This window comes from Lytechinus variegatus, chromosome 1 (genome assembly GCF_018143015.1).
Source record: "Lytechinus variegatus isolate NC3 chromosome 1, Lvar_3.0, whole genome shotgun sequence".
NCBI classification, from domain to species: domain Eukaryota; kingdom Metazoa; phylum Echinodermata; class Echinoidea; order Temnopleuroida; family Toxopneustidae; genus Lytechinus; species Lytechinus variegatus.
The window spans coordinates 30,538,482-30,561,615 of NC_054740.1; the positions used below are offsets into that span (position 1 = coordinate 30,538,482).

General features: G+C 34.9%; 1 protein-coding gene across 1 annotated transcript; it reads right to left on the bottom strand.

Moving 5' to 3' along the window:
- Positions 1–6,263: 6,263 nt before the first annotated feature.
- Positions 6,264–23,064, bottom strand: LOC121430280 (adenylate cyclase type 9-like). The gene is made up of 2 exons (XM_041627560.1): positions 22,654–23,064; positions 6,264–8,033 (listed from the first exon to the last, which is right to left on the bottom strand). The coding sequence occupies exon 2, from the start codon at positions 7,989–7,991 to the stop codon at positions 6,264–6,266; it is 1,728 nt and encodes a 575-aa protein (XP_041483494.1). The 5' UTR covers positions 7,992–8,033; positions 22,654–23,064.
- Positions 23,065–23,134: the final 70 nt, after the last annotated feature.

Here is a 23,134-nt window from a genome sequence, read left to right on the forward strand (position 1 = left end):
GACAACATATATAGCAATGTGATATATAAATGGAATTTTGGCCCAGATGTTAGTTTCACTTCTGATCTAAAAATAGCTCTCCCAGGGTACCTACAGTTAATTTATTGGTCTAATGGGAGCATACATGTAGAGCTGCATAGCCTAGGCCTCAGCTTACATACATCATGTAGGACCTACAAATATTCAAATTCATGCATGCAAAAAAATTAATAAAATGGGGTCTTTTATATCATATTCAAAATTTATAAAGTGATGTTTTAAATTATTACTGTCATAAAATTAAGTTTTCCTTGGCATCATGTGAAAATGAATTATTATTGTGAATTATTGATCAGCTTTTATGGTGTTTTAAAATAGCAATACCAATAGGCCTAGAACTATGTATTTTCTTAATTTTTCTTCTTTCATATTTTATAGTAATTAATATAGGTAAGGCCTATGTATTGTACAAGTTAAAAATTATGAACTTATGAACAAAAAATGTCAATTTAGGTTTTTTATAACATTGCCCATGTAAGGATTTCAGTAATCATTTTCATAAATTTTTTTCAATTAATGAATGAAACATGGTGATTATTGGTCTATACATATTTTCTCATCAATAAGGATGTTTAGCCAACTTAAGAAAGCATATATCTGATTTGTAAACTCCTCTGTACTCTAAATGACACTCTCTGAAATAATATGAAATGGTATCACTTTCACTTGAGTGCTAAGAACAAACTTCCTGTTTTTAATGTCAAGCAGCATAATACTGCCAAAATGTAGTTTCTGAATCTAATTACAAATGTAAAGATCATTTATAGACAGTCTCGTTATGACCATGTACATGTCTCAATAAACAGGTTATAAACTATACACAGAGTTAGCCAACTATTTAAAAACAATGTCTGTAGACAAGAATATATTATTCCTCTGTTACCCCTTTCATAAACCCAATTATGCGGCTAATAGCAGCATAATTTGGTCGTAAAATTGGAGGAGGACCAGGGTTATCCGCATTATTTTGATGCTGCTATTATCCGCATAATAGCAGCATCGAGACAAGATTTTGAGTTTATGAATGCATTTCCAAATAATGCGGATAATTGCCATGGTGCAGTCACAAGGTCACCCTTTTCCAACACAACCGCATCAGAGGGGGCGTGTCCAGTTGTCATGACGATTATCCGCCTTTTTCAGGACGGGCGCTCATAAAAATGATAAGGCTTATTTTCGGAGTTTGTGAACGCAATTTTTATTGAATTATCCGCATTACTCTTAGGCAGCTAATCGGAGGATAGGTTTATGAAAGGAGTATAAGAAACAATTTTATGATATTCTCTCAAAGTTCTATATTTCAGACAATAAAACACAAGTGGTACAACATGAAGCATAAAATATTTCAACCAGAGAGCTATATGTAGACCTATAAGGTTTATTTCCAATTGGTCTATAAATAAAATTTGTCTAGTTACCAACTCGTCTATTATCATTTGGTCTAGATCAATTTGTCCACTATCCACATGGTCAAATTTCATCCACTCACCATTTCGTCTAATAACCAGTTGGTCCAATAGCCATTTAGTCCATAAACCATTTGGTCTAATTGGATAAGTGTCAATTCGGTGAAATGAATGAAAGGAAAATGGGTATTAGACCAAATGGTTATCAGACAAAATGGTCCTAGATGAACTGGTGATTAAACACAGTGATTATTGGACAAAATGGTTGTTAGGCGAAAAGTTGATGGACGGAATGGTATTAGACTAAATAAAGGCAGACCATGTGATGTGATGTGATGAGTGGACGAGTTGGCAATGGACCAATTGGCAGTTTACCGTATATATTTGGGACAGGATCAACTTTATTCTCTGAAGGGCCTCAGTTTTCATGCATTCAGCAGCTACATGTAGTTAGGACTATAATTCTTGTTGATAAATGGCTTCAAATATTTTCAATGCTAATTAAACATTAAGTTTTAAAGCACAATAATAGCAATAAATAGACAACATGCATCTAGATAATAGTCTGTTTTTTATCAAAATGTAGTTGGAATTTTTTTTTTTGACCTAGAAAATTGATCATTGATTTAAAAAGGGAAAGTCAAATATGAATTTTCTATCTTCAGGTTCAACAAAGAAGCATTTTAGTGAAGATGGGATTTTCATCACGAACCTATTCCTCTCTCAAAAGCGTATCCATCCAAATGATGACAAAATTTCAACAGATTTCTTTTTTTTTGGCAGAAAATAATCATCAGCCCTTCCCATGCCCCTAACAGTCCCCCTGATGTGTTGGTGAGGGAGTAGCCAAATGACCTCATGATATTGCACTAGTATTTATAAATTTCCTAATTTTTTTTTTTGGGGGGGAGATTAAATTGGTTTTTAATTGAACATCAGCAAAGAGGCCTGGAAGGCTGGAAGTAGGCTAAGTGATTACCCAAATGTCTGATAGTATTATCAACATTTGTCCATCTCTCCCTAGGTCAGACGAATGATCTATAAAAAGTGCAGGGCACCTTCTTAAACATGCAGTGACTCTCACAGTCATGGCAGCGATTATGTCTATTTATGTCCTTGTAATTACAGGAAATGAGATGACAAGCAACATCACATAGACATGTTGGTAATAGACCGATTTTGAGAAAGGCCTGGGGGATTCACTAGGTGTTAAGTTGTATTTACCATCAATTCTATCATAAATGTAATATCTCAATTAAATTTCACCTTAAACTTAATTTCAATTTTAGCTGATAAAGGAAAACAGCCGGTATTGGAAGTGCAAATATAGATACATAAATGAATATACAGAAACAGAATAAGTAATAAGAGTTGGTGTACATAAGTATGATAAATATAATAATATAGGATTTGTACAGCGCATATATCCACCTTGCTAGTTGCTCAAGGCGCTCCTACATTACCCTGGCTATTAAAGCTAGTTTACCGATTCCGGTGCGCACAGCTTTAATATGATACTACATGTATACCATAAATCGCTTCTATAAAGTATTGACTACATGTAGATACAATAAACATAATTTATAGACAGATACAGTACATGGTGTGATGGCAAACATACATGTACATGTATAAGCCCTTTAATATAGGATGCAAGTTTACATAAATGTACATAAAGCATAGAAAATAACATTTACTTCCAAATGCTGAACTGACCAAACAAATATCAAAACTTGCAATTATTAGGTGGTGCTACAACATCCCAAATTTGCTCAATCTCAAGATTTTAGCCCGATCGGCACTCTTCGCGATTAATCTCGAGATTCAAGAAACCCTGTCTCCACCATCACAAGAAGAGCAATTCCTGCTCGAGCAAGACATCGATGCATTATGGTCTGACACTGTGAATTAATAATCCCAAGTGCGTCTGCACCTGCGAATTAGCGCAATAATTCGTAATGTAGCACTATTTTGCAAATAATCCCAAGTTGACTTGGGATTGCAATGTCGAGATTAATCCTACATGTACGAACTAGTGCGATAATTGCGTCTCCATTACAAATAATCTTGAGATTGTTCAGATCGGGATAATTTGCCGGATCAGAAATAGCGCAATAATTTGAAAACTTGGGATGGTGTAGAGTGCAGACAGCCCTTTTGTCTGATAACAATTCCAATGTTACCTCAGCTATGACAGCTTCGTAAACTTTCTCATGTAACAAATTTCAAAAATCAGAATTCACCCCTTCCCACACCAAAAAAAAAGTTGACTAAAACTTTGATTGGAAGACAAGATGAAATGAAATGCAAAAAGGGCCCTTCACTTTCAAAAGAAAAACCTCTAAATGAACTGCCTACAGCCAAAAATACTTGACTAGAACGATTCCGGTTTGAATTCTCGGCTCTCGGAAAAGCTAAGTGTGCCCTTCCCGTTTTCTGCGTTCTTTGCCAAAAAGAGAGAGAAAAATAAAGAGGCAAAAAACCCTGTGGAGAGCCACTTGGGCATTGCATATTGGTTGTGTCGTTGTGAATATGAATGATGTAAGAAGTATGTCTTCATCTTGGCATCCAGGCATCTGAAGAATGCAATGCATGGATGTCATACCAAATCAACATCATTTCCCCTCATCAAATCGCATTACCAACCACTTCAACACCTACAAGCCTTCATATCTTCATTACATTCTCAAGTTGGGAACTCTCCCACACAAACTACATGAACTATTAATAATACCTAACATTGGGTTAAAAAGGAACATTGAATGTCTGTTAGAAATATTATATTTTTAAATGCTACCGGTATACAAATATACGGGACAATTTACCCCAAAAATGTGTTTTTTAGCAAATATTTTCCCCAACAATGGGTGTTTCATAAAGCTGTTCTTAAAGTTACGAATGACTTTAAGCACGACTGGAACATGTTCTTAGGTCATAACTCAATTACACAGTGATATCACAAAGCACAAGAAAGGATCACCAGTCGTGCGTAAAGTCGTTCGTATCTTACAAATAGCTCTATGAAACACCCACCTGAATGCTGGCTCTCTTTTGACCACAAACAGGGTAAACATTTAAACTAGCCATTTAAAAAAGATGTGGGTTGAGATATACATGTACTGCACATCTCCATGTATTTAGATTTCATTCTAAACTAAATCATCTTTCGTAAATCCTCATTTGTAAATGGAAACTAACTACATGTATGTACTTAAAGATGAATTTATATTTAAAAATAATATTACTTTGCAAATATACATTTATAGTCATAAAAAGAATATTTTATCCAAATTCACACATCAATCTCTATACGGCTGATTGCTTTCATTAGAGAACAAAATTTGTCTTTCTTCCTTTTCGCAGATGCTGCTTTTTCTTAACAAGCAGAAGCTCAGCTAAAAAAAGAAATGCATACAATAAAATATTTTTAGAAAATAAATATCTTCCATTCATACAAATCCAATTTTATCACACAAGTATTATCCCATTCATCCCAACTTGATTGCTGAACGAACAGCAAACAGAAATTATGAAGTATAGAAGAATAATCTAAAAATGGTACCCTGCACAAACAAGTCTATATCGCCAAGTTAATAATTACATTTATTTCACCTTCAATTACAGGGCTGGAAAAAAAACTTCTCTTCAATTTTCTCTGCTTCATATCCTATAACCTCGCTAGCCATGTATGCTTTCATCTTGTTGCGTGCCGAGCATTTCTGCCTGTTAATAGGATGGTAAATTTGCCCGTCTTAACGTTTATTCTGACTTTCAATATCACAAACGCCCACTCCAATTTGTTACATGTTTCCTAATATTGTCAAGAAGCACGAAGCAGGCAAGCTATAATGGTGATACACTGTTTGCTCTGTATTACCAAACAACATGGTCATAAGCATTTTGCAAATACATTTTCAAACATCAGGACTGCTTGAAGATCAATGAATACTCCACAGACAAAAATAGCACAAGATACCTTCAAGGAGAAATTAGACGGAAACCTTTTTATCGATTTGATTTTTTGAGAAAGACTATAAAGGAAAAGGAAAATGTGCGCTGAAATTGTTTCAGACATCTCCCTTTCCGGTTGCTACTAGATAAAATGACCATAGGAAATAAAAAATGAAGGTTAAGGAGATAAAACAGAGCAGACAGATTTTATTTGGGAATACATTGTACGCAGACATTATGGCTCCAAAACCACTTGGTTAGAAATGCTACTGGCATTGCCAATTTGAAAAAAATTAAATCAAGTAAAGATGACTTTTCAAAATTCTACAAGACATATAATACATGTACATGTATCCTTGACATTCAATAAAAGAACATCTAAATTATGTAAAAATCATACCATACTTGAAAAACAGAAAGCCATTTCAATATCATATGCCATTTCTAAATTTATTTGATTTCAAAACACTGTATAAATACAGCTTTTAGGATGGTTTTACTTATGAAAATGTTAAAAAATGTCTAAATATGATGGATTGTCGGATGTCAAGTGATTGAGCAATAATTACATGTACACATTGTAATATTTTGGCTCTATGTACATGTAAATATGTCATATGTTTCAAAGAATGCATGACATATCAAAAATTATCATGAACTGTAGCAAAATATCAGAGTGATAATTATCTTTGATAGTTGCAAGAGTATTAAAACATTTTGGCTCTATGAAAAGTATGTAAATATACTGGCCTATATCTTTTAATAATAGTGGCAAATAATTCTAACATTTATATCAACACTGCCAGGAAGTGGAGCATATATTTTGCAATTGAATTCCGCCTACCATATTCAATGAAAGGATAGGTTTCAGTGCCCTGACAATGTCCACAGAAGCATGGACAACACCAGACAAAGGCTGTATTTAAAATGCATATTACTGTACATGATACAATGTATCTGAGCTGATACATAAAATATGATGCTTCTATGCAGCAAACTGGAAACCAATCTAAGGAAGCAATGGGAAAATATTAATGAAGTTGTTGTAGAGGAGAGAGAAATGTTAAGTTTGAACTTACCAATGAGAAGAGCATGTTTGTCTGCATTGCCTTCATCCAAGACATATCTCTCTCCAAGAAACTTGACAGACTCTGCAGATACATGAACCTTCCCTGGCTGGCCAGATGCTTCCATCTTGTTAGCAATGGTTACATCATTGGACCACACATCAAACTTGAAGCGACGATTACCCACAATGCCACAGAGCACAGTGCCAGTATGAATCCCTACACGCATGTTGACCTTCTCTCCCGTCTCTTGGCAGAAATCCTTAATAGCTTCGATCATGCTCAGACCCATTTCAACACAGCATTGGGCGTGGTCCTCCCTATACACAGGACATCCAGACACACAGTAGTAGCAGTCACCCAAGGTACAGATCTTCTCACAGTTGTGCCTCCTGCAGAGGTGATCAAAGCGGCCGAATAGATTGTTGAGAAGACCAACAAGAACCTCGGCACTCTTGTTTGCGCTCATCTTGGTAAACCCAGCGATGTCGGCATACAGGATGCTAACATTCTCCATGCGATTCATGTAGAAGGGTCGGAAGATGGGTTCGGAAGACTGCTTACGACCCTTGTGAGGCTTGACTTCGGGGTTAGACTCTCGACCCTTCAGTAGCTCTTTGGCAATAATGTCAGGCATAAGAGATTGGATGGTAGCCTCCTTGATCTGCTTCTCCCGTTTGTGCAGGTTCTGGGCAACAACAGTTTCTACAACCTTCAAGAATGTACTACGGTTACGCACTTGAGACATAAAGAAAATATGCATGCCCATCATGTGGATACACAAGTGAAGGAACAGCTTGGTGAACACATGCGTTGCATTCACTTCATCCGGCTGTAGTGCTGTGGTGAAGAATAAGACCTCATACACGAATGAAAACAACATCATAGTAAACACTGAGTATAGAAATGGTAACGGTATCACGGTATATGTCATCAAGATCATCTCAACGCATACCGCAAACGTCGCAACAGTACTAATCACTCTATTATCGCATTCGCAATCGTTGGTGAAAGACGCAAATGAAGCTAGAGTAAGTCCACATACGACTACTATAAAGACAAGCGAAGTGTGCATTACATAGTCCCTATAATACCTACAAGTTGTGAAGGCTATAAGAGCTATACAAACCCCGACCATACACCCAAGTGCTATTTCAAAAATAATCCAGTCACACGTCTGCTCCATGTTGCTCATATTGATAGGTATATAAATCATCCATGTTATACAAGCTAGAAGAGCATACCCTACTGCATAGCGGAACCGCTTCTTGAGCTGAGGGAACGACTGCCTTTGAAACTGTTCCTCAATAATGGGAAGGTTGAACTTGGGATCCCACCAGCTCCCCGAGGCACGCTCAAAGAGCTTTGGGCAGCAGCGTCCACTCAGGGACCTTCTGCTGCTCTCAGAGCTTTGTCTCCTAGTGCTTGGCATGTTGCTAGATCCTTTGACAGTCACCTCTACAGCACCCTCTTCTGTTCCTCGACTGCTTGGTGTGAACCGAACCTCTGTCTCAGTCACGGAGACCATGTCTGTGGCTTCTGATTTTCTCACTGGTGAACACTTAGCTCACTGTAAAATATAAAACCAAACAAAATATTAGGTATAGCAGATCTAATTTGAGTCATATTTGAAAAAAAAATACTACAGTTTGCTGAAATAGATAAGAGGGGAAACCATAATAAAAATTCTAATATCATTAACATGTACATTTTATACAATTTCAATGTCTTAAAGCTCATAGTGCCACCTCACCCTCTAACTGAGCCAATCATCTGGTACTCTATGAAAAAAACACGCTCTTTTATATCTTAAGGGCAGGTTCTACCCAAAAGTATATCGCTGCATCAAAACATACCACAGTGAACCAAATACACCTTTTTTTTTCTTTTAAAATGCCACATCAAGAATTTAAGCTTGTAGAAAGCTTTGGGATAGAACATTTGACTGTTATTCCAACATTCAAAGCAATTCTCTAATCCAAAAGTGTATAAGAATAGTCATAAACTATTAATCTTTCACTGATTTGATTCTTTGTGAAAATTTTGAAATTTTACCACGTACACACAAATCATATTTAGCTCCTCTCCACAAATTTATTTTTTCTTAAAGGACAACTCCAGCCCAACAAAAAGCTGATTTGAATAGAAAGAGAAAATTCAAACAAGCATAACACTGAAAACTTAATTAAAATCGGATGTAAAATAAGAAAGTTATAATATTTTAAAGTTTTCGCTTAATTTCACAAAACAGTTATATGCACATCCTTTTCGGTATGCAAATGAGGGGACCAATGACATCACCCACTCACTATTTCTTTTGTATTTTATTATATGAAACATGAAATATTCTTATTTTCTCATTATTGTCACGTGAAAGAAGTGTCATTCCTCCCTGAACAGGTGGAATTCCATTATTTTAACATTTTGTGGTTCAGGCAAGACGTTCCTAATCGTCGAATTCGTAAAAAGTGAAACATTGTATAATTCAAACAATAAAAAACAAAAGAAATGGTGAGTGACATCATTGACTCTCTCATTTGCATATCACTGAGTTGAGCATAGAACTAATTTGTGAAAATAAGCGAAACCTTAAAATGTCATAATTTTCTTATTTTACAACCGATTTTGATGAAGTTTTCAGCATTATTCATGTTTGATTTTTCTCTATTTAAATCAACTGTTTTCTGGGATGGACTTGACCTTTAATAAAGACAGTGCACTTTATATTTACTATGCAATCTCCTTTTCAATCTCATTTTTTCAGTTATAAATTGCAGGCTAATCATAATTTCTATCCAGTTGGTTTATGGCACAGTACAAGTATAATAATAATAGGCATTTTTATAGTGTCATCTATCTAGAAACAATCTTTTCTGAGGCGCATTATTATTGTTATTATTATTATTACCCCGGCTTTAGCTCGAGCTGCCTTTCGGTGTTCATGCATTCAAGGAATTAATCCTGCCGGGTACTCATTCACCCCACCTGGATCAAGTGCAGCACAGTGTGATTGAATTTCTTGCTGAAGGAAAACACGCCATGGCTAGGATTCGAACCCACGACCCTCTGTTTGAAAGGCGAGAGTCAGAACCACTACACCACAACACGCCCACAATACAATTGTAAAAGATTGAAAGCTATATCAGGAATTTGATTCCTACTCCGGCGTGTTCATACAGCATGTGAACTTCACAACACAAGAATATCAGAGGTAATTTTCTTTATGTACTCTCACAATTGAGTAGAAATTCATACAACTTCCAATTTTCCATGGCAACAAATGCGATTAAATCTAATCATGTGGGCAAATAGGAGCCGCTCCCTGTGTGATATGGCAAAGATTATGAGAGATGCATATGGGTATGACGTGGATGCCTTTCTCTGCCATCTTGCCATTGGACTAGTGGACAAAAACATAGCTTTGGTGCGATAGATAACCCCTAATGAGAGATCATTCATAGCTTGTGTCTACCCCTGGCGGCACTTATTATTCAATTTCAGCAAAGAGGATTAATAAAAGGATTATTAAGATTAGATTCTTCTATCTCATGAATCGGTTTCAGACGGACAACGCGGTATCGGGTCCAAGATAATGAGCAATTTTGATGACTTTATTGGTATCTCCACGGAATTGCCAATAACAATCCAATAAGAGAAAACATCTTGAAAATTGCAAAAAAAGAAGGAAGAGGCAATAAAGCAAATTGCAAAGAACAAAAATATGATCCCGAATCTGACTTCGAGTTTAACATGAGTATGAAAAAATGAAGAGAGAGATTTCAGTTTCATTTTCAACATAAACACAACACCACATTTTAATGTTCTGAAAATTTATGAGGTTATGGGTGTGTACAATGTCAGTTTCTAAATTTAAACTGCAACATGAATCATGATAAAAAACATGATTACAAAACACAGATAATTAGAAACAATTCCCAGTATCAAAAGTAAACATCTTTAAAATCTTGATTTGGAGGAAAATTTAAATGTCGAAAAAGATGTGTTTGTAAACGTCATCAGCTCAGATTTTACGACCTTCAGCATCACAAATGTGACATTAAAAAAATGATTGAGTTGTAAAATTTTTTTATTTTGCTCCCGCAGTAGAAGCCAACACAAGCAGGTGCCAGAACTTTCTTGTGATGGGTAAAGCTGCACTAGCGAAAGCAAGAAATTCAAAGACGATCAACAAATAATTCAGCTTTATATTTTCAACACTGAACAGTGCACCACTAATCCTGTTTATTGTGTGTTTTTGTAACTGAGTTTTCAATCATGATTTATGTTGCTGTTTAAATTTGAAAATCGACTTTGAACACACCCTAAAAACGTTCATCAAGGAACGTCCCAAAATTTCTGCCATTTTGTGAAAACATTTAACTATCTAAACCATGTCATATAACATCAACCATGTATTTACTTCAATAAACAGTGTCCGACAGGCATTTAACAATCTAAAAGATTGCATGATATTCTGAAAGCAAAAAGGGCAATTCTTCCCAAATCATCCATTATTAGTATGTAAAAGCTTCCAAACATTTAACTCCCACTTCCCTTGTTCAATAATTGACCAGAATTTTTAATATTTTATCTAGAATAAATAAACCTTCGAGAAAACTAGAAACGAAATTAATGAAATAAGGTCAAAATGTAAAGGTATTGAAATACTGCTCTAAATTCCACTGCATGTTGACAAGGAGCCCCCATACACAATCATGGAAAAAACAAACCATGTTTGAAGGTTACACAACACAAGTTAAATGTCAATTGTCAAATATATCATATATACATGCAGACAATGGAAACTTGCATTTCGATATTGATGCAGTGCTTTAGTACACAATACCCATTTTAAAGTACCTATGTCCATTCTTTTTTCAAAAACTAAAGATTATTGAACTTAGTATACAAGACACACACACAAAAATAACCCCTTGAAATGGCAAAGTCATATACTAAAAAATATATAAAATACACAAGACACACACGAAAAAATGAATAACCATCCACAATGGTAATCTCATATATTGTGTATCTTATTTTTAAAAAAGGATTACATCACAATATGACATACATGAAAATTAAATCCTTTCTGCATTCTTTGCAGGATTTCTTTTTATTCAATCAATGAATTCTTGTTCATCTTAATTTTTTATACATATTTGAAAATTCATGTAGATATGATCTGAAGGTCATTGTTATGACAGCTAAAATACACTGTGTTCAGACCATACTACAATGGTGTGTATATTATCTAGGGAAGTTTCAAAAAGAGATAAACTGTGATTTAAAGTCACAGTTAAAACTTCAATACAAATATGAATAAATGTGAGTCTGAAAACATGTATGGCAACTGCAGAACAGTTTTTGCTACATGTAATCTAGAGTTTTTCTCGCTGGATCATGACTCTTGACCTTTTGATACTTGTATCCCTGTGACCTTTGAGAAATCAATGTGAAAGTTATCTTACTATTGAAAAGTGATAACTTTGCTTTCACACTAGCTACATGTACATGTAAGTACCATTTCTTTACAGGACTGTAACATTTCTGAATCAAGAAAAGGCTGGTCATTTTCGTAATGGTACGGGTGTAAATGTGTCTACTTTGGAGAGGTATGAAATGAAAGATGAAAAACTCTAGCCAGTAAACATCCTTCGTGAGCTAAACAATTATGGCATGAACCTTCAATCAGTGAGATGGATATGATGGCTTTTTAGATATTATCAGAATAGAATAAATGAATAAAGTGATTTTTTTTTGTTTTGCATACTGTCACTGTTCGATATGACCTCCAGCTAGGTGTATAGGTATAGAATATATCCATGGGTTACACTTCGTAATTCCCAAGGTTCTTTATTCTGAAGGTTCGTAATTCCGAAACATGTAAATCGCCTATACCTCGATGTTCGTTAATCCAAAAACGTAAAAGGGTTCGTTAATCCGAACATTTGTGGCGTTATTCCGAATGTTCGTTATTCCAAAGGTTCGATAATCCAAAACAAAATAAGGTTCGATAGTCTGAAAACAAAATAAGGTTCGTTATTCCGAAGGTTCGTTAATCTGAAAACGAAATAAGGTTCATTGTTCCGAAAGTTCGTTAGTCCGAAAACAAAATAAGGTTCATTAATCATTGCGTTTTTGGACTGACAAACCTTCGGAATTACGAACCTCATTTCGTTTTCAGACAAACAAACCGTCAGAAATACGAACCTCATTTCGTTTTCGGACTTACGAACCTTCAGAATTATGAACCTTCAGAATAATGAACCTTCGGAATTACGAATGTATGCGGAATATATGCATAGTCATGTACAGGTAAACATACACAGAAGAGATTGTGTGGGAGAAGACTGGGAATAGGAGTGTTCTTGAATCTTGATATTGTTCATAAAAATCCATAATTATGTTGATTACAACTACTCTATCCATTTCATTTTATTACATCAAACCATGTTGCTGTAGGTCCATGATCAAACATAGGTATGCCAGTGAATTCAATGGATCTGAAAAGAAGCCAGAACATTCATGTACATGTCAAAGCACCCCATGTTTGTCATAATATGTAAAGCCTGAAATGCCTGAAAGGCCTGGAATGGAATTGAAAGATGTCAGAGCACGGAGTTAAGTGATAACTCCTTAAAGGGGAAGTTCACCCTGACAAAAAATTTATTGTAAAAATAGCATAAAAAATAATTTAAAAAATATTGCCGAAGGTTTGAGAAAAATTCATCAAATAATTAAAAAGTTATTAGAATTTCAATTATTTGATTTGTGAAGTCATATGCGAGCAGCATCCCTACATAGCGAATGGTAAAAAATCAATGAAATTTAATTTTCTCAGAAAATTGAAAATGGTTATCGCTGTACCTTTTGTATATCAATAGACAAATCATTTCACATCCGATCGTAAATAGAAAACGAAATTAAGTCATAAGGAACCATACAAAATATGAAATTCATGCATTTTATATTACATACATGTAACACATGGGGCAGCTGCTCGTTTATGACTTCACAAATCCAAAACTTTGAACTCTAATAACTTTAACAGATTTTCCTCAAACCTTCACCAATATTTTTTACTATTTTTTCTGCTATTTTTACAACAAAGTTTTCTTCAGGGTGAACTTCCCCTTTAAATGAGGCAAACGTCTGAAGATTATGGCATCTCTAGTATCTCTGTATATGTGGGTGGTACAGAATTCAACAAGACATGCTTTTGTTAGGGAGAGAGATTGGTGGATTTTATTGCCCAACAAAATAAGAAAAAAATAATTATTCAAATTAAAATCAAAGGGTTCTTCTTTACAACAAAGAACAAGGAACCCCCCCCCCCCCTTCCTCTAAAAAATACTCCTAGGATATAAAACCAGAATATTGTCAAACCGTTGTTGATGTAGATCTGAATTACTCATCACATTCCTTTCAAACAGTTTGTTTCATCAAACTGTTGCAAAAATCAAGATCGGATATATTATTTCATTTTTTTAAACGAATTTCTGGCACTAGATCTGAGACATAATTTTTGAGCAGTGCTTGCCATTTTCTGATGGATGAGTGCACAAATCAAAAGTACTTTCATTGTCTAAAAGTTTTAAATTGACCAGTTTATTGACTGAATTCTACCATAAGCAAGGCTCGACATTAGCAGTGGCCCGGTGGCCCCGGGCCACCAAAAATTCATCTCGGGCAACCATTATTGAAAAATGTTAAGTTTTGGTGGCCCGAATCGGGCAACCAATAATTTTCAAAGTAGCGCAATTTTTCTCCCGATTTTGCATGTATTTATCAACTTTCTACAGTTCAAATTGCAAGCCAATTCGTCATGCGCCTATTTTGTTAAGCTACACACAAATACACACACACACAAAGATTGCATAGTCATGACAGTACGTAGGCCTACCGCTAGCATACAGTAACTATTATTCAGCCGGCTGTCTTTGTGTGCATGAAACCACTGCAGCTAGCTGTGCGCGAGCAGACTATTCAGACTCAGGGAGCTGCGATACGAAATGTTACTGCTAAGAAATCTTCCCCAGAACTCTGAAAATCTACGTCAAAGTCACATTTTACACCAATGAAATGCCCTTCTACAGTCCGTATTACTGAAACCTGATTATCTGCAAGCATTAAAAGGAGGAATTATGACCTCTCTTTTGACTCAAAAAGACCGATTTCCAAATGCAATAATACACATAAAACACATAGGTGAGTACATCACAGTCCTGTATGTGCATTTGTATGTATGTTGATATTTGGTTTATTTCGAAGCTGTGTCTCTTCTAGCCAAAAATAAATAGACAACTTCTTTCTTTCTTGTTTACAAATGACTTCTTAAACCACTCTTAAGGAAGTTAATACATGTACTTTGGAAAGGCATTTCATTGATATGAAATGTGAATTTTTCCATCATTTTGTCAAATATAGGGAAGGAATTTTCTCACTGTTTTTTCCAGATAATTTTTGCTGTTTTCTCATTTTTTTTCTTTCATTTTTTTTACAGTGATTAAACCATTTATACCCCTTCCCATTGAATATGCCTGATTAAAGAACATGTTTCTACTGAATAATAATTTTCCCCATTTTTTGATAATTTTGTCTTATTCATTTTTCTTACATTTTCTTTTGTTTTTTCTCAAATGTTTTTTTCCTGTTCTTTGTTTTTTCTTTCTTCATTTTTTCTTTTGTTTTATTTCACTTATTCATTTTTTACAATTTTTGATTTCTTTTTTCAGTATACTATTCTAAAAATGATTTTTGTTTATTTCCCCCTTTTACACATTGTTCTAATTCTGCAGCATATTTTTCTGTGATTTTCTCCTGCTATAATATGCTGGAAAATAAACTGGATTTGGGGCCTGCATAATCTAGGTTTTATGATCAAAAAGGAAGAAAGGAAAAATAATTGTTTTGTAAATCTATCTGAGTTTGCTATACATGTATGCACTATTTATTTACTTTACCATTATGAGTGTGTGTCGATACGGAGATTAAAAGTCCACAACCTGGGAACAATACAATTCTTTTATTCTCTTTCAATCATTTCATATTTACAATGATAGAACAATTTATATATTACCACAAAATAAGCAAAGTAAAATAACAGCAAGCACGATTTACATACTAGATGTACAAAGAATAGTACGTGTTAGTGACTGCAGAATATTTCACTTTGTTTTATTCATTTTAAATTAATGTTTTTCTTTATATTTTTCGGGCCACCAAACTTTACTAATGGGCCACCAAAAAAAATTATTTGAAGGTTTTGGTGGCCCGAACGGGCCACCACCAAAAAAAGTTAATGTGGAGCCTTGCCATAAGTATTCCATAATATTTAAGCTTTGTACTGAATTAAGATTAATTGAAAATATTTTTTTTCATTTTCTTGTCTGAATTTATCTGTGGGTACAATGCGTTTTTATATAAGATTAAAATAGTTTTGAATGGATCATTTACTTTGTTCTACGTAAGTATATATATTTGGCAAGGATTGCAAAAATTACTCTAAATTTGTTCTCCTGAATTATATAGTCCTAACTCCTATACAATACAGAGGTGGCAAGATCTCATATGAAATTGGTAGACAATTGAATCTTGATGTTTATTATTCATGATATTGGCTGGGTTAGAAAGCTTGACATTACAAAACAATCAACAAAACACCATTAAGACAAGAACTATAAATATTTAAAGTGCCTCATTTGAGGCACCAATATGACCAAATTACCAAATCCTTCGTTCTAAAAGTTTTAAGTTCTCCTTTGTACAAGTGTGAAGCATGTCACCATCTATTGGCCAAAAAATACTGCAATTATGAAAATTGCCCCCTCCAAGCAATTGGCTGGGTAAATTGCCTATTTGTACCACTGCAACAATGATATAATGCAACATTATCATTCCTTGGCATTTTAGCTTATATGTGGGTACAAGTAGAATGAAAACGTATTTGAAAAGAAAATAGACTGATATGAGGCAAAGTAAATGGGGGGGGGGGTAACATCGGGTCCCTGTTGTACAAAGAGTTATGATTGATCCATTCAATTGATCCAATCAATCGCAACTATGGAAAGCCAGCAAAGTCAACGTATGAAATGCATGTTTGCTCAAAAAAATTCTAGATATGAATCCATATCCATAAATTCATTGATTTCTTGACAATTTGGGGTGTTCTCCTTTGATTACAAAGGACATTTTGCAAATTTCCTGTAGATAAAATTATGACACTGATGGATTTCCATGGAGTTACCATTGATCGAATCAATCGTAACTCTTTGTACAATGGGGCCCTGATGTACTCACTTTGAAATTAAAGCAAAATGGACAATTATTAAAGAACCACTCATCTGAAAAGTGTAAAGAAATGAATGAAAAGACACTATAGAATATAGACTAATATACATGCACATACAGTGTTCCTTAAGGCCTGGTCACACTGCCCGAGCATTGTTGGAGCGGTCGTGGAGCAGAGAGAAAAAATCATCACCGTTCGTTACCGTTCACCTTTTTCGATTTCGATTTTTTTTTTTTTTCCGATTTTTTCCCCCAATTTTGTGAGCGAAATTCGACTCTCTTTCCCTTCCGCTCCACAACCACTCCAACGCTCGGGCGGTGTGACCAGGCCTTAAGTTTATGCAACCTATGTAATATTACGAAGCAATGCATCAGCCTATATTACCCATCATGCGACACAAATTTGGCAACCACTTTCCTGGCCAAGAATAAACCACATTTTGATATATAACGTTTTCCACACCTCATTATAATTTGCAAAATGCAAATACAGATATTTTATCAAGGTAACACATAATTTTCCACCTCAGTTTAGTAGTAGATCAGTTGATTTTCACACAGATAGCACAAATTAACTTTGGCAGTGGTGAGGGTAATGTTAAAGGTAAACACACAGTAATTGCAGCAAACAATTATATCATGAGAAGTCTTTTAAATCAAGGTTAATTGTCCAAATATTATCATACATATAGATCTGGTACATTAAATGTAAACTTATCTTTGTAAAAACATGAAATCTTAGCTCAAAACTGATAATTCCGATGATCACTTTATACAGTACACGTAAAAAGCATACATGTATGTGGGAAAGTGTATTAATCTTGCTTCGAAAAATACACGACATTTGATGGAATTCCATCATTAATTTGCTCATTTCTCAGCAATTACGCATTTTCTTCCAGAACTATTTGGCACATATTTTTTATTCATACATACAAACACTATGGTGGTTATTCCATTGGATTCTGTTTGAAGTAATTTTGAGATACCACAACTGGTATCTTTAAAGCAAATGATATCGGTATGTTCACAAAATGATTCCATACTTGTACATGTATATGAATAATGAACAAATAAAAAGGCCAACCAAATCCAAAATCATTATCTTTTTTAAAATCATTATATGATGTGATGGTAAATACAGACCTCGGAATGAAACTGTGGAGCAATTAAAGCATTGTTTGAAAGAAAAATCATATAAATTTGATTAATATTATCGAAATAGTTTCCTACCTGGGCTGGTAAAGGGGATTTCCCTACACTTGCTACATGATTTGTTGTCATGTAATTTAATATTCCAAGCAAAGAGGATGTAGGGTTGACAAAATTTCACTGCCTTTTGTTAATTTTCTAGACTCTTGTCATTATTATCAAAATATAAATTGCTTTCTTACAAGAAAATATTGAACCATCTACAATAATACTGTATACATACCACTATCAAGGTTTATAAATGTGGTAATTCTAAACTTTTTTTACATGATGTTCGATTTTTTTACACTGAAAAATAGAAAAGAAAATGAATTATAGAGTGAAACAGATATGAAAAATGGAAATAATGATCTACCTCGACAGCTAATTTTAGGGTACACATGTAGGGCTACATATAAAACTTATATCTACTGATCCAGCACCCAACTTTAAGGCCGTTCTCATGACGCTTTCTGAAATTAGTTTACTGGAAACCGATTTAGGAAACCAGTTTGGAAGATCACTTTGCTAGCGTTCCCACTCGATCACAGGAAAGTGGTTTTCAAACAAGTAAAGCGATCTTGTTGCTATGGAAACGCTCTCAGTGGGGTGACACGTTTCGCGCGAAATTTGAAAATGCAGCGGGGCATTCTACGCCTGTCATGTGGTGTAGCGCTCGAAAAATGTGCCAAGATCGTTTACCAAAGAACCGTTGTGTCCTCACTTACGCTAAAACCGGTTTAACGAGGTAACACGATCTTGAAAACTACATCGCGAAGTGGTTTTCTGAACCGGTTTGGAAAATCGCTTCCAAGAGTGAGAACGGTGTCTTTGATCGGCTCACTGTGCTTCACAAGCTTGGTGCACATGTTTAAAGACGGATTCCCATTTCCACTCACCACTTCAGGAAGTGAAGCTGCAGAAACTAGAGACTTCACTATTTCTCAGTCATGTGCACCGTTCGTAATTCAAATATCGTCATTCAAATTGCGTCACCGGCATGGCAAATACGCTAATGTCTGAGGGTGCTCCGAATCTCATGTACATTAGACTGACATGTAAGATGTTGAGCAATGTCACATGTGCGTGCAAGGCAGACCGCCTAGAGGCAGTTTTTGCAACATGGTAGTGCATTAATTGCTGCACCTGTCTTCAAGTTGGAAACCTTGCCCAGTGACCAATACTTGATAGGCAATGGTGTGGGCCAAGTCAAGGGTATTCCAACGAAAGGAAACTAATGAACATTACCAGTAGGGAACATGAAACCGATTTTTTTGGGAAAAAAAAGGAGTCTTTAAACAATGTGTTCCTCCTGACATATAAAACATGGTTTAACTCCACCTTTTTAATTGATGTGTAATCATTGTCTATTTTTTAGGATTCAATCAAAAGCCTGATTTGTCAATTTGATTAAGTACTAGATATTTCATATAATGAGATACACACGCATGAGTGAGAGTGTGATTCATTGGTGTTATTGATTCCATTTCATAGGCTCTTTCATGTGTAGTACAATAAATCATTTTTTGTGAATTAAGAGAAAGTTCAAACATAACTTATACATCTGACTTACATCTAGGGACAGTGATTTTCTGTTTTACCAGTAAATAAAACAGAAATTCTGTTTGATTCTTATACTTTTCATGTAAATATTCATGGAATTCACTTTTACAAAATGGAATTCAGGTTTTTGTTGTGTACATTTTCAGTGAGAACAGAATTTCCATTTTTAGATCAAGTTGAAACAGAATTACAGATTTTCAGAAACGGAATAGATCATTTTTTGGAAACGGAAAATCTACTAACAGTACAGTGATGCTGAAAAGTTAACAGAAAATTAACAGTTATCCAAGAATTTTTTTCTCTGGGCTTGCCAAACTTTGTAATGTTGTTGTCTACATTCAACACTAATACCTTGGTCACATTTGCCTTACGGCGGCCATACGGCGAGTCGAAAACAGCCGTTTTAACATTTTTGGGGGTCAAACGGCTGTTTTCGACTCGCCGTACGGCTGCCGTAGAGCAAATGTGACCAAGGTATTAGCAGGAAGGAGTGCATTTTGTGCACTACTGTAGGTAATTTTTCAGAGTTGTGCTTGATGAATTTTTATACTAGAACCAACTCAAATCTGCTTCATCCCTCTGTACAGATGAAATGTGATATACGGGTCTTTGTTAACATATACACAAATAATGCCTAAATAATGTCTAGCATACATAGTGCTGCAAACACTTTACTCACAATGCAGATAAAAAACCAAGTCTATTCAACATCCGGAAAATGTCAAATATTATCCATGTGAGTGATCATATGCAAGGCTGTCACTGAAAAGGTTGAGCAATGTTTATTTATTTTTTTTATTTCCTCCTTTTTTGCTGTTGTTTTGTTTAATGATACAATATTTTGTAAATGTTTTGATTGCTTGTGACTGTTTGTGATTTGTTTTGATTTATTAAATAAAAACATTAAAAAATTTTTTTAAAAGATAATTGATCTCATGTTTTATATTTCACCAAAGAAATGCATTATACGATGTGTGTGTGTGTGGGGGGGGGGGGTAAGTCTTCCATAAATGCAAATGCGGCCTACAGGAAAACTCTTTAGTCATATTAACTCCTAACAATCAGAAAAGATACTACTGTACCTGATTTGGAATTCTGGTCTCTCTGAAAATATTTCATTATGAAACCTGGTACCTTTTTTTTGAGGATTGAATTCTCTACATTGACCTTTATGAGCCTTTTCAAAATTCAAATTGCAAAAAGTTGCATGCATGTTCATACCTACAGAACCATCATTGTCGGCAATACATGTATGCCTGAAATGTATATCATCAACATAAACTGGAGGAGGGGACACTCAGTATAAAGGCCATTATGTGGTAGATATGTCCCACGGAGAAGACCCCATGTTACAAATGCAGTATCTACAAGAATTCTTTGTACACTGTATATAAATAAAAACACTGAAAAATAAGTGCATGGACTATGATAAAAGTATTAAAATATGATAATAACTTGGCCCTCATAAAATCTAATGACTTATATATCATATGAAAGAGAAAAGTAGTCTTTATTTTCCATCTACTTGCAAATTGTTAACGGCCATGCATAAATTAATATAATTCATTAAGTGTGAATGTGTGATAATGCACATTTTCATACCTTTTTGTGATCATTGAAACGTAACTCGCTATGCTTCAATGATCATGATTTATTTCTTATTTTTTCTGAGATATGAGATACATGCTTTCATTTCATATAAATTCTGATCCCTTTCAACTGTTTTATTTCGACAGGAAATGAAATATGAAAAATTAATCAAATCACACCCCTGTACAAAAGTCAATGAGGCAACAGCAGTCAGACATCAATGTTTAAAATCATTTACGAAATATGTTAAAGCGACTGAATTACTAAGAATTGTATAACAAATGAAAGCATACCATCTCATCTCTTAAAAAAATAGGAAATAAATCATGATTATTGAAGTATTGCATGGTATGCTTCAATGATCTCACTAGGTCTGAAAATCTGCATTATTGCATTTCATAATTCATAATCATTCATGCGTGACCTAGGACAATATTAAACTAAGTGCAAAACAAAGGCTACACTTACCTCTTTCATTTGAAACACAATTCATTATATTTTATGATGGCCAACCTTGAATTTTGGGGTTCCAACATAATTAATCTTCTCATTTTGCATTGCTGTACATGTATGTACAGTAGTGTACAAATAATTCTTGTAGACACTTATCTCTTCTAATGTATTCATATTCTCTTATTGAGAAAAGTAAGAATGAAAAGTGTTCCAAAGCACCTATTTTTATCTGTTTCCAATGCTCTGACCGCTTAAAAAGTGCATCACCATCACCTGGCAAGCACGCACCGAAACCCATACTGAGCCGCAAAACATATTAGTATACATGTACTGCTTTCAGTAAAAAAAATCATACATTGAATTCAAAATAAGGTTAAGGTACGCCTTCATTTCTTAATATTTAAGTGGCTTGCGGAACAAGCCAGCACTCAAGCCACATTTATTAGTAATCTAGGCATTAGTCATGCACAGCAGCGCAAGGTTACCAAGAAATACAAGACCTTAGCTAAAGGGTTAAAAGGAAATCCCTCTAGCACATGCATGTGCATTTATAAATAGAACATATTATACATGTACATGTAGGAAATGAAATAAATGTGATCGGAATGCATTTTTCTTTTGCCTCTTGTGTCTATAGATATTGTTGTGTCATCTAACATGTGGTCGGTCAAAGTGAGCTGACTTTAAGGATGCATATATTTCCAAATGAAATCAATATAAATTCAAATTATTACTTTTTAAGACCTTATTTAATATACTGTTCAAGTATCGGCCAAGAAAACATAGAAGAGTATGAGAATAATCCTTGTTTCCTACACAAGGGCTACTGCTTAATATATGACAAAAGACTATATAATCTGGGACTATTTAAAGTTCCATTCTAAGGAAAGTCCAAAGTTTAGAAATGCCAGTGTAAAAGAGCAATAAAAGAGTCTTCGTATAACATTAATTTGGATATCATACTTCATAGGCCTGTAAAACTTAAATGAGAAGAATTCTAACTTAAAAACATCTCATACACATATTGTTCAAAAGCAATCTAGGATAAAGTGACATGATTACTACTTATACTAGTATAAAATGTAATCATTCAAAATTACCTGATAGACAGTAAATTCCAGACCAATGAGCATTCAAACAAGATAACAGTCAATAGAGTGAGTGAAGGAAATCACTTGGAACAACATACCATACGTGAAAACACCCATTTTCTGGTAGCATGCACACAGCAACCTTTCCTAGCTCATCTTCCCCGCACACCAATCCTTCTTTTCTCACTGCTATCTATGTATGGATACCTATCCTTTCTATCTCAACCCAGCATGACGACGAGGAATGAACGAAGTGTCTCGCCCTTCCCTCTCGCTCGCTGGTGAGCTGACTACGAGCAGCCGACGACCACGATCAAGTGCTCAGCTACCTTCATATACAGCTCAGTCTGTGTGATTGCACGCCACTGCTGTATTCCAGAGCTAATATTACCCTCACATGCAAATCCAGGCCCCATTCTGCTGGTGACGAAACTCTAGTCTTAATTATCAGACCCTGATACATTACACTAATGGATGATTAACTTGTTGT

Bases quoted from the DNA above. Each gene is read 5' to 3' on its own strand.
- LOC121430280 (XM_041627560.1), bottom strand. From the start codon at position 7,991: ATGGTCTCCGTGACTGAGACAGAGGTTCGGTTCACACCAAGCAGTCGA.